Genomic DNA, 16,188 nt, shown 5'->3' with positions numbered 1-16,188 from the left:
ATTCTTTACCACAACCCAAGCTCTCACCAAATCATCACTCAAGCATTGCCGTCCCGAGCAATTCAGCAACCTACCTACCACCAATTTTTCTTATGGCAGCGGTGGAAGCACAACCACCACCGCCACGGCTACCAGTGTCGTCGCCATGGTCCCAAAACCCCAAACCAACTACACCAACGGTGAATACACCTCCACATATCTCCCTCCAACCATCCACCAAAAAAGGCCCATCAAGACCTAAAAAACTCTTCCGGCGCTTTCGTGCTGTTTTCCGGTCGTTTCCAATCATATCTCCTTCATGCAAGATCCCCGTTTCGCTCCACGGAAACCGTATTGGAGACGGACACCTCCACGGAGGGACACGGATGACTGGAACCCTATTTGGGTGCCGTAAAGCTAGAGTTAACCTCGTTATCCAGGAAAGCCCTAGATGTCTTCCCATGCTTGTCCTTGAGCTTGGGATACCCACAGGAAAGCTTCTCCAAGATATGGGAACGGGGCTTGTTAGAATAGCCCTGGAGTGCGAAAAGAAACCGGGTGAGAAGACGAAGATCGTTGATGAGCCGATATGGGTGTTGTATTGCAATGGGAAGAAATCAGGGTACGGAGTTAGAAGAGAACCGACGGGGGATGGCTTGAGTGTGATGCAAGTGTTGCATGCAGTGTCCATGGGTGCTGGGGTGATACCGAATGAAACTGAGTTGCCAGATGGTGACTTAATGTACATGCGAGCACAGTTCGAACGTGTTGTTGGGTCTAGGGATTCGGAGACATATTATATGATGAATCCGGATGGAAACAATGGCCCTGAGCTCAGTGTGTTCTTCGTCAGGGTCTAATTCAAGTGAAATCTGAGGAAAAAAAAATGTTAATTAATGTTGCTTGGGAAAGATAAAAAAGGGTCCTCAATTAGCAATGTACCAAGAAAAGAAAAGGGTACATACAACATGCAAGGCACGAAGTGTCAAGGTGGCAATGGCGTTGAAAGGGATTTGGGGAAAGTATGCCTCCTAATTGGTTTTCAATGGAGGCAATGTTGGAATTGTGACTGTCCTTCACATCCTGCAATTTGGCCCGTTCTTTTAAATTTAGTTGTGCATTCTGGCTTTAAGTTGTAATGTTCTTTTGTTTGTTCAAGAGATAAAAAGACATGCAACTTTTGTTTTGAGCTTTAATAAAAAGGAAAATTAATGAAAAATGTTTGAAAATTTTGAGTTTTAACGATAAAGATAAAATAAATGGTAAAGTGAATAGTATCAGAATTGACTTTTTAGTGTAAAAATGTGATTTTTCGTTAGAATGAACAATACCATACGCTTTTCGTTAAAATTTCCTTAATAAAAAGAGCTCCACCAAAATTTTTTCTTCACCAAAAACTTGAATGTAATGAAAAGGTAATAAAATCACACAAACAAGCCTAAGTCCTAAAACCAAGCCAAATCCAACACACAATGTACTGTTTGTTGTAAAATAGACGTTGTGTGCAGTGGAATAAATAAATAAGACACAAATTTTACGAGGTTCCTTTACAGTCAGTGTGACTGGAGTACGTCCTCGAGGCAGTAGTGGTGCTTTCATTATAATTTGGAATAATAGGAGTACAAAGATAACTCTCTCTATTATCTCCTCTTCTCTTCCTCTCTTTTTCTCTCTTCCTTTCTTCCTTCCTATCTCTCCCGGGAGTCCCTCCTCTTCTTCACCTCTCATTCATTTTATAAACAAAGAGAAAGCACTATTCACTTTGCAAATTTTCCACAAATGAATAGTGAAAATACTGTGCATAAATAGTAACAAACTATTCATGTGGACCATCCACATATTATTCACAACACTTACATCTTCATCAATCTTTCACTCTTCACACTCGTCATTTCCTCTTCTCTCTCTTTCCTATTTTTTTTCTGTCTTTTCCTCCTCTCACTCTCACCAGTCCACACCATCCTTTCCACTTGACAAGTAACTTGTTAGTCACTGACTCCATTACTCCTTTGTCACATCTTTTACACACTATGCGAGAGAGGAACCAGATCCCTTCCTGATCCAATAAAACTGAGCTTGCTGAGCAGGAGATTCGAGTCGTTGAAATTTGATCCAACAACTATTCAATAGTCCAGTTTAGACTTGTAAAGTTGAAAATGTATCATTTTTCTTTCTGTAAACTTGAAATGTTGGTCTGTTTCTTCCATTGCATTTTCATGGGCCCCTCTGTTTGTAGTCGTTGGATCAAATTTCAATGACCTGGATCGCCTGCTCAGCAGGCTCAGTATATATGGATCCGGAGGCGATCTGGTTCCTGCGAGAGACTTCAAAACACATATTCTATACGTGACAAGTACATGCATAAGGCGCGCCTTAAAGTGGGGGCATGTGTAAACATCGAAAATTTGGTAAAATAAATGTTCACCAACACATGAACGTTTCAACATGACAGGGCATACGTGGCATGCGCCATGTGTCTTACAAATCGTACAGATGAATGTGACTCATCAAAATCAGACAAGTCATCAAGAAGGATACGTGTCAACACTTGGCGGAAATGAATTATTTGATTTTCATTTAATTAAATCAAATATTAATTGATGGAGTCAAATCACTAATTAAATCAAATATTAATTGATGGAGTCAAATCATTCATACAAAGAAAAGGTCTAGAAAATCATTCATACCTAGGCACATAGATAACACAACCAAAAACTCGTAAATGTGTAATGTTTGGCTGGTGCCTAAACACGAGTTGTACTAAGAAATATCGATGATTGGTAACTGGTCTCAACCAAACTTAATAGTGAATTATGTACAATGGCATGTCCACATGTAGAAAACTTGCAATTTCGTTTTCATGAGCAGAGCGCGGGTAATTATTTCATCTGCTTAATAAATGCTTCTGCTAAACCATTTTGAGTATGGACATAAGGAACTTATGGTCCTTATTTAATAGTCTGTAGACTGAGACTCTTATGACTTTTATTACAATTAAGTTGAGACATTGCGGCACTTCAAACTTAAGGTACTTATCAAGAAACTTCATGTCTGATCTTGAGGATCTAGGGACTTCATGCTTGATCTTTTTGCATGATGGAACTTCGGGTCCAATCATTTTATGTGATGAGGATCAAGAAACTTCAGGTTCTGATATGATCAAGGAACTTTAGGCCATATATATATTTATCATAACAAAAGGTAAGTACAATAAATAAATTAAAGCAATAGGCGGTAATTCCAGCCATAGTAAATAAATTGCATTTAAGTAAATAAAGCTTGTGACAAAGGCTTTAATTCAGCACCATTCACATAAATCAAAACTTAAAGCAGTAGGTGGAAAAACCGTCCATGATAAATAAATTGCTTTAAAGTAAATAGAACTTGTGACATGGGCTTTAAACCAACACCATACACATAAATATCAAAGCTTTAAAGCAAAGGGTAATAATTCTACCCACTGTAAATAAATTGTTTTAAATAAATAAAACTTATGAAAGTGTTTTAAGCCAACACCATTCACATAAATAAATATATATTTTCTTCTTTCTTTTCAGATGGTATAACACCATCCAAAAACCTTGACCCTCTTTTATTATTATTATTATTATTATTCATTCACATTCTATACCATTCCAAAAAACTTTGCCTTTTTCTTTCATTTTACATGGTGCAACGCACCTTTCCAAATCTTTGGCCCCATTTCCCTTTTTATTCTTTTCTGTGCACAATTCCAACGCACCTTTCCAAATCTTTGGCCCCATTTCCTTTTTTATTCTTTTCTGTGCACAATTCCAACGCATCAAAGGAGCTCTTCTGGAGCTTTATGGCGCTGGCTTTTCTTTGCCCTGAGCAGAAACCATCATACTTAATTATCTCTCAACTTCTTGTAGGTAACAGGGAGCTCTGAGGATTTTCAAGCTTAATTCAGACAAAGAGAGAATTATAGGGTCTGAAACGCCAAGCTTTATTTCAGAGGACTACAACGCCATCAAAAGATGGTGGCCATGGGCGCCAGGGCGAGCAGTGTAAAACTCAAGGCTAGAATTACTGTGAGTCCTCGAGATCCGTCAAGAACGACGCGTTCTGGGTTTCCAAGTCTAACGAGATTCTTCTGGATCTCTAGAAACCAGTTGTCAAGTACGAGTTTTCTTATCTCGTGACAACTTCAGGTCGTTGTAAATTTTAATTCTCACCAGAATTCAGTGGGGTGCTTCTGGCGAGGTGGGAGATACAGAAAATGGACATCTCTTTTATTCTGTGAGATTTTTGGCTAGTAGAGGTGGAAGGTAGGTAATGCTTCATCGGATTTATGGCGTTGTGCCTTCCACTGACATGAGAGTTTTTCGTGCTGATAACGTGTTGTAAAATAGACGGTGTGTGCAGTAGAATAAATAAACAAGAAACAAAATTTACGAGGTTCCTCTACAGTCAGTGTGACTAGAGTACGTCATCGGGGCAGCAGTGGTGCTTTCATTATAATTTGGAATAATATGAGTACAAAGATAACTCTCTCTATTATCTCCTCTCCTCTTCATTTCTTTTTCTCTCTTCCTCTTTTTTTCTCTCTTCCTTTCTTCCTTCCTATCTCTCCCATGGGTCCCTCCTCTTCTTCACCTTTCAATCATTTTATAAACAAAGAGAAAACACTATTCATTTTACAAATTTTCCACAAATAAATAGTGAAAATACTGTGCATAAATAGTAAAAAACTATTTATATGGGCCATCCACATATTATTCACAACAAGTTTGAAGTCATAATTAGGAATAACATTAAACTTGAAAAGTATTGGTATCATGTTTCTTTACCAACTTGGGAACAAGAATGAGATTGAACTTATACCCAATTCTATACAATCAGTATAATATATATATATATATAGTTATTTCAAACTGAAACATGCAACCTTTATGAGGCTTATAAACTAAGCCGAATTTGTTGAACCACATGCAAAGAATGCTGGCCCATATATATATATAGTTATTTCAAACTGAAACATGCAAGCTTTATGAGGCTTATAAACTAAGCCGAATTTGGTGAACCACATGCAAAGAATGCTTGCCCGCCCTTGCGTTTTCTGTTGCACATTTATTCCCTCTGAATCGTAAACTATGTGCCTAAGGTAGTCACTTTGAAATTTGAACAACCAATAAAAAACTGTCCTAGGGATCAATATGGGTCATACTAAAGTAGGGCTAGTTATCAAGTTCGGCGACTAGATGTTTAGATGCTAGTAATTCAATATATTAAGTATTTGCTTGAGCTTTTCGTTATCTAGTAAGTTTGTGGGTAATGTTAAGGAGACAAATATTCAGATTAAATTTTGTAAAATATATGAAGTAATTATTGATAATTGAATTATTAAATATAGATTAATACGCTTATTTTTTACTAGTGACACATCACATGATTTACAAATTTGGTCTAAAAAGTTGGTCGACCTAGCATTACTCTAGATTTGTATAGAGTTAGAAACTTCCACTTGTATTCCTTGTTTTGCATGTATTTTAGGCACGTAGTTGTGAGGGTTTTTTTTAATTTTATTTATCTTGTTTTTAGAGTTTTTCTTTAAATAGCGGCCATGGTATATATTGAGAAACAGAATATAGTTTAGTTTGTTGTCATTTCTTTATAGAGCCTCATCGCTTGGCAAGCCAAGGGACAAAAAAGAAGACATAGAGAGGTCAAGATATGGAGATTGGTGATACAAGAGAGAGTATTGTAATTGTGGGTGGTGGGATTTGCGGCCTTGCCACTGCTCTTGCTCTTCACAGGTTTTACTCTTACACCAGCCTAATTTCTGTTCTTTCTAAATACTTCCTTTGTTTAGTGATAGATGTCAATATTTTTCCAGAACTCATACGTACGTTCATTTAGTTCTGGAACATATCATAAGTCCTTTCTCTGCAAGTTCTTTTAGGCTATGTACGGGTCCTAGACCATTCAGATTTTGTGACAGAAAGTCATAAATCCCATCAATGCTTCGAACTTTAGGATGATATATAGTTGTAGTTAATTTTGGCATGCAGGAAAGGCATTAGAAGCGTGGTCCTGGAAAGATCAAACAGATTGCCAGCAACCGGGGTAGCTATTATCGTGCATCTAAACGGCTGGCGTGCACTTGATCAGCTTGGTGTTGCCTCACTCCTTAGACAAACTTCTTTTCCTATACTCTCGTACGAATCTCTCTATCTCCTCTCTCTCTCTCTCTCTCTCTCTCTAATTTTCCATAAATTATCAGATTTCTTACGTATGGTCTAATTAATATTTTTATTTATCTTCAGCGGACAACTTATTTCACTCGGTAGTGGTGAAATTGAAAATATGGATGTAGGGTGAGTTCTCAAACTTTCATCTCCCTTTAGGTTTGGACCTTTCTTATCTATACACGCGGAAATAAAGATTCAAATTGGAGATATCTTTGAACATTGAGATGAGAAATTAATACCACTGGACTAACAACTTGATTAGACTTCTATCTTTAATTATGATGTCTACTTTTACCTTAATGTTTCCTATTATGTGAAACGTTGATGAGGTGTCGTTTAGATTCTTAATAAAAAGTAATAAGGTGAATAAATAATTTACAGGAAAGAAGAACTGAGAGTTTTGAAGAGGACTGATCTCGTTAGTGTTTTGGCTGATAACTTGCCTCCAAACACTGTACGTTTCGGGTGCGAAGTGCATTCTGTTAAGTTGAATCCCGGAACTTCTTCTCCAGTTCTTCAACTTCAAGATGGAACAATTTTGAACCCCAAGGTAAGTAATGCTTAATTGTTCTGACTTCTCCAGTACAACTTCATGTGTTGTTTGTTTTTTATCTATATAAATATTAAGTAAGGGGTTATTTTGTTCCTATAATACTAATTAATAACACTACTCTTGTAAGAGATTAGGTTAGTCATGTCTGACACCAAGTCAACCTGTTCACTGTCTGTGTTAATTGGTCTTGTATAGTTGTCTGACACCGAGTCAATCTGTTTATTGTCTGTGTTAACCGGTCTTGCATGATTTACGAATTCATGCCAAGTAATGTCAATTCTAACTCATAAAGGTCGGACCCAGTGCACAAACCTCCCGCTTTACGCAGGGTCTGGGAGAGATGAATGTCGACTAACCTTACCCCTATTTTATGGAGAGGCTGCTCCCAAATCTCAAACCCGAGATCTACCGCTCATGGACGAAGGCACTTGCCATCGCACCAAGTGCGACCTCTAATGTCAATTCTAACTCATAAACAACGTATTTTATATCTGTTTACATAAGTTGGCAAAAAAAAGTGTGTTGGAAAGAAAACTTAGAATACACAACTCTAACACAAGTGTTGGAGAGACAACACAAGTAAACAAATTACTTGTATTACACACACAAAATATTACAACACTCACAAGAACACAACTTTAGAAGCAATAACACTCACTCACTTTCTAGAAACACTCTAGATCACTCACACTACTCACACTCCTACAAGACTATTTTTGCTTCTCACTCTCACTTGGTTGCCTACTACTACTACTTGATTTCTTGATTGGTTGGTTGGTTACACCACACCCATATTTATAGGTGGCCTTGCCGATTATCCTATTGCCCCACCGACATGGGCTATACATAATACTAATCTTGTTATTCTAGAACCAGCCTACCGACATGGACGTTTTCTTATGACCACACATTTGTTATAATTGCTAGACAATTCTAGCTTGTTCCCACCGACACACTCATGCTAAAAGATTCTAGCATATGCATGCTTTCTCCTTTGTTTCTTCATCATGGGCCAGTCTTTATTATTTGGGCTGGTGTTGTACTTTTAACAAAGTGTATGTTTCCAACTTGAGATAAGATCAAATGCAGATTTCTTTCGATTTTAATTTTTTTTTTCTTTCAAAGAGGAGATCTTACCATAGCAGCGATGCAGGGAAAAGTCTGTCATAGCTTGCTAGCCTGCAAACTAATCAATATGACTTGCATTTTGTGTTTTGGGTTATGCATGTATACTAATGTGGAAGCAGGTTGTGATTGGATGCGACGGAGTGAACTCAATCGTATCAAATGTGATGGGGATGAAGGCTTCTAATATTTTCAGAATATGTGTCATAAGAGGCTTCACAAGATATCCAGATGGTCATGAATTCGGTAGTGAGTTCACTTTAACGAGAAAAGATGATACTCAGGTGGGACGACTCCCCATGACCGAAAGCCTGGTGTATTGGTTCATGACTCGAAAACATTCTTCTCAAGGTACGTAAAACTATGTCGTTTCTATCGTTTATTTCGTTAGAACTATAACATAAATGTATAATATTATCACAAGCACTATGTACATATTCGTATAATATTATTAAAATGCGGACTTACCTTTTTATGAACAGATTCGGCAGCTTCTAAGGACCAGAAACTAATTCGGGAGTTGGGAGTGAAATCGGTGGAGGGCTTCCCTACAAGCATCATAGAGATGTTTAAGAATTGCGAGCTAGACTCTATACATCTCACAGAGTACGTGAGATACCATGCACCATGGGACATACTACGAATACCCTCTCGCGCGGGGACTGTGTCACTGGCGGGAGATGCCATGCATACCATGGGACCTTTCCTTGCACAAGGTGGCTCAGCCGCACTAGAAGATGCAGTTGTGCTTGCTCGGTGCCTAGCTCAGAAAACTCGCGTTGATCTAAGAGGAAGAGGAACTAAACTGATGGTAGAGGAAGCGTTGGATCAGTATGTGAAAGAGCGAAAGACTCGAGTTCTGCGATTGTCTTTGCAGACATACCTGATTGGGAAAATGTTTCATACTTCATCACAGTTTGTTAAGCTCATATGCATTGTCCTTCTGGCAGTCCTGTTTAGCGAGTCACACGGCCATACCCGCTACGACTGCGGCAGTCTCTAAGATCGATGAAGATATGGGTCTGCGTCAAGTTTAAGGACTAGGTGATATCTGTAGAATTTTGTTTCCTGGAAATAAAATTTCTATTTGATGGAAAATAAGGAGATAATAAACTAATTGAGATAATAAACTAATTGAGATAAAAATAGGGAATATTTGTCCTTCTTACATGTTAATAAATTACAAATACATGGACACAATAAATTACAAATACATGGACACATCTACTGCCTACGGTTGCAAAATTTACCTACATGCGGTGGCAAGCTTAGGAATCGCCATACTATGTATCATACAAAATTACAAATACATACAGTACATCTACTACCTAAATGCAAGGAAGATTTAAGTTCATGTCAATAGACATATAAAGAAACAAACAATTTGATGTCATAATTAGGAATAACATTAAACTTGAAAAGCATTGGTTTTAAAAAATCATGTTCCTTTATCAACTTGGGAACAAGAATGAGATTGAAATTATACCCAATTTCATATCATTAGTATGGTTGATGTACAAAATCAATGAGACTTTTGAACAACGTAAAATGTTGAGTTTGTGACCTTCGCTCGGTTGCTCTGGGTCACCTAGTGATGATAATATGTAAAAAGATAGAGATAAGGAAGTAAACATAAGATATACGTGGTTTACCTTAAGTTTGGCTACATCTACGGGGTAGAGGAGTTCTCATTAATAGTGAAGGGCTTACATATATAATATATAGGTTCAAGCATAATCATCATTAGTGGGTTTCATAGTTTTAAAAGACGTTAGTCGCTAGTCGGGCTACTGAATAAGGATCCGACTAGCATTTAGGTAGTTAGGCGGCGCGTAGACATAAATATATATGACTAGACAAATTTAAATATATTTACTATATAATTATACATTTTAATACTTTACAAAATAATTTTAAAATGTTATATGAATTTATACTAAATTTAAAGAGAGATAAAGAAGTGCGACATGTGGGTTAGAAATCATTTAATTATTTTGAATGAAAAAAAAGAAAGCTTTTAAATTAACAATTTGAAGAAATTAAATAAAAAAGGGAGGGAAGGAGGGAAAGAGACGCATAGAAGGGAGGGAGGTGGGACACCATTCTTAATGTAGCTGAGTTAGTTGGTTTATGAGAATGAGGATCCTCTTTTGATTTTTTTGTAAGAATTCAAAAAAAATTTAATTACATTTGTTTATCGTATATTGCACAATCATAAATTATTATAAATTTTTTATTAAAATTAAATATAAACAGTACCTGACGAACAATAATCGCACGATATTTAATAAATGAATGTGACCATTGTCTAGCGCCTAACCGGGCCTCTAGGCTGATTTTTAGAATATTGTTGAGTTCTAATAACGAATTTAAGTACAATAATGATATTAAGAATTCTTAATTGTAGGAAATTAATCTTCTTTTATAGTTGAGAAGGATCTTCAGCTTAGGTCTGCGATCGATCTGGGATTTTAGATGCTTTATTGTGACTTTGACACATGTCATGCTGTGATTTACTTTTTGATTGGAGGAAAACTCTTGTATTTTGGGAGAAGTACCTCAGAATGAACCTCTCATTAGATTGTTAAATGTATGAATTTGATCAATGCTTGATAGTTTCGAAATTAATCAAGTATGGTACAACATATACACACACATACGTATATAAATATATATATATATATATATATTTATATATATATTTCAAGCTGAAACATGCAACTTTTTTGTGGCTCATAAACTAAGCCGAATTTGGTGAATCACATGGAAAGAATGCTGGCCGGCCCTTGAGCTTTCTGCTGCAATTTATTAATTTTTGACTAATTAATTAATCCCTTATAAATCGTACACTATGTGCCTAAGGTAGGCACTTTGAAGGTTGAACAACTGATAAAGAAAAGAAAAATGTCCCAGGGATTAATATGGGCAGCTCATACTAAAGTAGGGCTACCTAACAAGTTAGACAACGATATGTGTAGAAGCTAGTGACTCAAAACAATGTATTAAAAAAAATATTCGCTTGACTTTCTTAATTATATGATTGATTATTGATGATTATATTATTACTTAACTGTTGATTAACATGCATATTTTTTATTGATGACACGTCACATATTTTATAAATTTAGTTTAACAAGTTGATATGCCCAGTGTTACTAAGTTTACATGGAAATAGAAACTTCCACGTGTATTCCTTATTTTGCATGTATTTTAGGTCTTATGCATGTATGGTAGGCCTTTTTTCTTTTCATTTTCGTTTTAGAGTTTTTCTTTAAATAGCCCATGGTACATATTGAGAAACAGAAAATCGTTTAGTTTGTAATTTCTTTATATAGAGTCTCATCACTTGGCAAGCCAAAGCACAAACAAGAAGATATATAAAGGTCAAGATATGGAGATTGGTGATACAAGAGAGAATATTGTAAGGATTAGGTGATTTATCTGTAGAATTTTGTTTCCTTGAAATAAAATTTTTGATGAAAAATAAGGTGATAAACCAATTGAAATAAGAAGAGAGGATATTTGTCCTTCTTACATGTTAATAAATTACAAATACATGGACACATCTACTGCCTACGGTCGCCAAACTTACCTACGTGTGGTCGCAAGCTCAGGAATCGCCATACTATGTATCCTACAAAATTACAAATACATACAGCACATCTACTACCTATGCTGTTGCAGAAACTGGGATCTCTCAGATCTAAATTGTTGGTAAAGCGGGACGACCTTTATCTGGAAACAGAAGGAGCTTATCTAATGCAAGCTTTTATGATCCAACTAAATTCTGAAAAAAAGATGTAGGCTCAATTTTTAATTTTATAGGAAAAATAGCATGTGAGCCAATGTACTTGTAAAAGTAATAATTAATAACTTTCCGTCACTGCTATGTTCTGCTCGGACGCACAATGCCTCAAGTGACGTGATGTCCTACTTTCATCCTCAGCAACAATGACTCCCAAAGTAACCTTCTCTTTGTCCAAACTGTGGACTAACCACTGGAGGGTTTTAAAGACCTTCCCGCCTTCGTGCTGCACAACCCAGAAATTTCAACAGAACGAATCAGACTACCACGAAATGTCTCTTCAGAGTAAGATGCACGCCATGACCAAAATTTATGAGAGCATGAATTTAGTTCCTGCCGAGAGTAACAATCGGACAACCATTACATGGGCTAGGAGGAGATGGCAACTAGTGAGAGGGAGAACTTGAAGTGATTCCTGAGAAAAACGCTTGAAATGCTTCTTGAGAGAAGTGCTTGAAATGCTTCCTGAAGAAGCATGTGCTTCTAAAAAACACTTCCATGCTTTCTGTGTTCCGTGAATGTTTTTTTTTTTTTTTTTTTTTTTCTTTTTACATTTCCTGACAATCATTGTCATTAGAAGTGCTTTGGGTTACTTGAAAACACATTTAGCTATTCTAAAATGACATACAAAATCTGTCATATTCTTCCAAAATCACATTCCCTCCAACTTGTGTATTGTGATTTACACTTTTTTGTTCAAAGATGTATCACGACATACATAGTAACAATTACTCAGATACATTGATGATGATAGAGAAAAAAATTTAGTAAATTTTACATATCAGAAAATTAGAGCAGTTTCATTGCCTAAGAGATATTGCTGACATCACTCTCTGAAGGCTCCAGCTGAACCTCTGATTCAACCTGAATCTGGGAGGGTTCCGGCTGGGAAGATTCAACCACACTTGGCGCCGAGGCTTCGGTTGTCTCTGGTTTGAACTTGCTGATATAGTAACTAAGTGATGGCCCAGAGTACTCTACCTTCTGCACCACCGGAGGTGAGTTCTTACCTACTTGGAGGAGTATTGATGAAGCTGCAGCAACAGCAATGAGGGCAACCCCAGCTGTGATTGCTGCTGTGTTCTCAGCTCCATCGGCAGAAGACCCTGCAGTTCCAGAGCTTATTACGCTTTCTGCTACGTAAACTGCAGGCTGGAGAACGTAGACAAGTTACGAAAGTTGACACACTATAACGTGAAATATACTCAAGTCTCGAGCAAATAAGAGAGGAAAAGAGAAAAAACAACCAAACCCTCTGAACAGATAGCCACAATATTCATTAGTAGGTTTTAAACATCTCTTTGGAGGGTATGGTTAATGAACTTTGTACACTTTGCCTTGCCCTCTGAATTGTGCACGCTATCATGTATCATCGCTCAACTGAAGCTCTGGATAACTTCATAGAGTTTTTTTTTTTTTTTTTTTTCCTTTCATAATTGTCAGCAGTGGCGGAGCCAGAATTTTTTGTGAGGATGGGCCTCTTACAAAGGTTCTTAAAAAACATGCATCAAAGGTAATTAAAATTCCATAATATATATGCATCGATAATATTTCATTCACAAAAATTTTACGAACGATCTTAACTCTCATGTAAGTGTAGAATAGAGAGGAAACAATAGAGAATTAAAGAAATATGAGACTTATTTGTTGACGACATTTCGGATTTGGATGATAAAATGTATGAGATTTCAAAAAGAAAGGGGAAAGTTTTGAAGTCTGGCTGCATTGTAAAAGATGATTGTTTCTTAATTTTTATGACTAAAACTGAACTATTACTCTTCAAAGAAAGGTGAATTGTTGCTTTGATTTTAAATGCTATTAATTTGTATTAGGGAGATAGATAAAATATTAAATTCAATTGTGAAATGGACCGATGGGGTTATGTTTGGAATTTGAAAAGCAAGGCTTCAAGCAAATGAAAGATGCATACTTTCCAAATGCATAAAAGTCAGGATAGGCCTCGGCCATCCCTAGTCTCATGGTGCCTCCGCCAGTGATTGTCAGTTATAATCGTTCTGTCCAGTACATTCAATGTTTTTTCGGTATTCAGATAAGAAATAAACACCGATTTATCAAAGAAAAAACAAAAAGGAAAAAGAACGCAATAATTCTAACCTCCACAGAATATATGTTTGTCTGTCCAGCAGTGTCCTTCTCAACGTATCCAGTCCAACCCCGATTGCGGGGTGGAAACGTCCCAGAAATTTTTGTCTTCTCACCAGCCAACCATTCCACGCTCACTTTTCCAACCTATTCACATCACGATAAAAATATCAAAATATATTTGTTTAATTATCCTTTTTTGTCAAGTAGAATGCAGCTAGGTATACTTAGTGTTACCGATAAACATTGATTGACCCTAGAAACCAACCGCTCTTTAATTGTCAGGTTTTCGTTCCCAGTCAGATTTGTTTTTCATGAGAAAGACAGACTCGTGTGAGGAAGAAGGATGAGGACACCACAGCTTGGAACAATGGTACCTCAAGAATAGTTTCAACATTTGTGGTTCTGAGAGTTTTACTCCAATATGTTTTGATTTCTGAACAGATAGTTGGTAATATTTTCCCATCCACAGATACAGGCAAAAATTTTCCAGACACATTGCAACAATTTCTTGCTGTGTATGGGCTTCCGCTGGTGGCAGAGATTTACAAACTTTCTTCCAGTACAATGAACGATGCAAAGGGAGACTTAGACAGTATACCAATAGCATCAAGGCACGGGTGAGGTGAATCATAACAGGATTTCAACAAGGAATACTTGCTCATTAAGGTTCCAATTATGCTACAAAAACAACTAAAAGTGCTTCAAATCCAGATTCAATCAAAGAGCAGTTGAGTCGTTTCTTCCCTTCAGGAATTCACTCTTCAAACTGCCTAGATGCCATGAGGATACGCGGTAGACAAGTCCATGAAAAGAATACAAAGACCAAGCAAAAATCTTCATTTGTTTGTCTTTCAGAATTCAAACATATTGTTTTGCAATGTGATTGAAGTCCAACTAGATATAGTAAAACCTAATCCTAAATTAGCGTCTAAGGCAGCAACAAGTCTCCCCAATTACTACAGAAAACATAACTAGAAGTGAAAGAATTACAGGGGAAAATCACTAACTAATTATAGTTAAACTTAATCCTAAATTAGGGTCTCTCTTTACTCAGGTATCCAATCCAGTAATCTGGTATTACCAAATAGCCCATCACTGCAAAAAGCTCCAACATTGATGGGTTAAATTCAAGACTTTTGCTTGCCAATTAATTAAACACTTAATTTTAAGTCACAAAAATAAGCATATCCAACTTTAAGATCAAACCCATTAACAATCTTACACCAAACACCTAAGGTAGAGTTTATATACATACATACATAATTACATACGTGATACAGACAGATATATGTACATATATATATATATATATATATATATAGAGAGAGAGAGAGAGAGAGAGAGAGAGAGAGGGTTACCTCCTTGTCAGGAGCACATTCTTCCACATTACAGTCAGCATCTTCAGTGGAAGCTCTAACTAGTGTGAGATGGTTAACTTTTTGAAGTTTTCTGGAGAAGAAGAAGCTCCTTTGTGTAGGAAATGTACATGTGAATGTGTTTGCTGCTGCAATCACAGCTTGTGCTGCGGTTGCCATTGTTTGCAGAAGCAGAATAACACTCGATAGACTCAGCAGAAATCAGAGATTATGGTGGAGAGGGAGAGAGGATATTTTTGTACTTGCGGATTGGGTGTCCTTTGCGTTGTGTTGGAGGTTTGGTGGATTTTGAGATGGCTACGTGGCAACTCATCTTTTTTTGTCTTTTTTGTTTTAAAAAAAAAAAGGAAATACTATAATTACAATTATAAGTTTCAGTGATCTTAAAATCGTATACGCCAAAATTTAATCTCGGAATGACAAAATTAGGAATTTTTTTAATAATATGTAATTGATTTAGGGTATTTACTTTTATCCATAGTCATTTAAAGAATTTTGATTGTTTGTCATATAAAATTAAGTATTAAAAATATACTTGTAATTTTTTCTTGACTTTACCTTTGGTGATTTGAAATGAAATATTTGCAGTTTATTCCATCTTATAATAAAAAAATTATGCTTTCTTTTGAACATTAAATTGAAATTCAATTGTGTTCATCCAAATTCAAGTTGCATTGTGCCCCTAATTTGATCAATAAAAATAGAATTCTGAAGAGTAATTTGCAATGGCACTTGAAAAAAGGTCATAAATAGATGAAATGTTTCGTGAAAATTTAAATTAATTTGGACTTCCAATTTGTTGGAGAGAAAATCGTTTAGGGTTTATGATTTTGGGTTTAGCGATGTGAGCTCTTTGTTGTAGTGTGAATTATAATCGCCTAAGTTTTATTCAGATTTCAGGTCAACCCGTTTTACTTCATACCACTCAAAAGTGGTAGTGTTAGAATATAATCTTTGACTCTGAATTCTTCCAACATCTGATGTAGATAGACAATCTTTCAAGCAATACGTTTTTGAAGGCATATACCGCAG

At 36.4% G+C, this 16,188-nt stretch overlaps 3 protein-coding genes and 1 long non-coding RNA gene across 4 annotated transcripts; 2 read left to right on the top strand and 2 right to left on the bottom strand.

Moving 5' to 3' along the window:
* The first annotated feature begins 34 nt into the window (after positions 1 to 34).
* On the top strand, positions 35 to 1,068 carry LOC139197899 (protein MIZU-KUSSEI 1-like). Its single transcript, XM_070825867.1, has one exon. The coding sequence runs from the start codon at positions 93 to 95 to the stop codon at positions 837 to 839; it is 747 nt and encodes a 248-aa protein (XP_070681968.1). The 5' UTR covers positions 35 to 92; the 3' UTR covers positions 840 to 1,068.
* Positions 1,069 to 3,517: 2,449 nt separating this feature from the next.
* LOC114825760 (uncharacterized) lies at positions 3,518 to 4,577 on the bottom strand. Its single transcript, XR_003774559.2, has 2 exons — positions 3,722 to 4,577; positions 3,518 to 3,660 (listed from the first exon to the last, which is right to left on the bottom strand). It is a non-coding gene; the product is annotated as an uncharacterized lncRNA (long non-coding RNA).
* Positions 4,578 to 5,555: 978 nt separating this feature from the next.
* LOC103438584 (monooxygenase 1-like) lies at positions 5,556 to 9,015 on the top strand. Its single transcript, XM_008377113.4, has 6 exons — positions 5,556 to 5,756; positions 6,012 to 6,158; positions 6,267 to 6,317; positions 6,573 to 6,741; positions 7,992 to 8,220; positions 8,352 to 9,015. Exons 1-6 carry the CDS (start codon positions 5,674 to 5,676, stop codon positions 8,870 to 8,872), a joined length of 1,200 nt encoding a protein of 399 aa, XP_008375335.2. The 5' UTR covers positions 5,556 to 5,673; the 3' UTR covers positions 8,873 to 9,015.
* Positions 9,016 to 12,284: 3,269 nt separating this feature from the next.
* On the bottom strand, positions 12,285 to 15,436 carry LOC103409987 (protein MAINTENANCE OF PSII UNDER HIGH LIGHT 1-like). The gene is made up of 3 exons (XM_029105166.2): positions 15,139 to 15,436; positions 13,790 to 13,924; positions 12,285 to 12,826 (listed from the first exon to the last, which is right to left on the bottom strand). The coding sequence occupies exons 1-3, from the start codon at positions 15,313 to 15,315 to the stop codon at positions 12,482 to 12,484; spliced, it is 657 nt and encodes a 218-aa protein (XP_028960999.1). The 5' UTR covers positions 15,316 to 15,436; the 3' UTR covers positions 12,285 to 12,481.
* Between the last annotated feature and the right edge of the window lie 752 nt (positions 15,437 to 16,188).

This window comes from Malus domestica, chromosome 07, assembly GCF_042453785.1.
Source record: "Malus domestica chromosome 07, GDT2T_hap1".
Classification (NCBI taxonomy): Eukaryota; Viridiplantae; Streptophyta; class Magnoliopsida; order Rosales; family Rosaceae; genus Malus; species Malus domestica.
The sequence above is the reverse complement of the archived record's forward strand: the minus strand, read 5'-3'. Positions and strand labels throughout refer to the sequence as shown.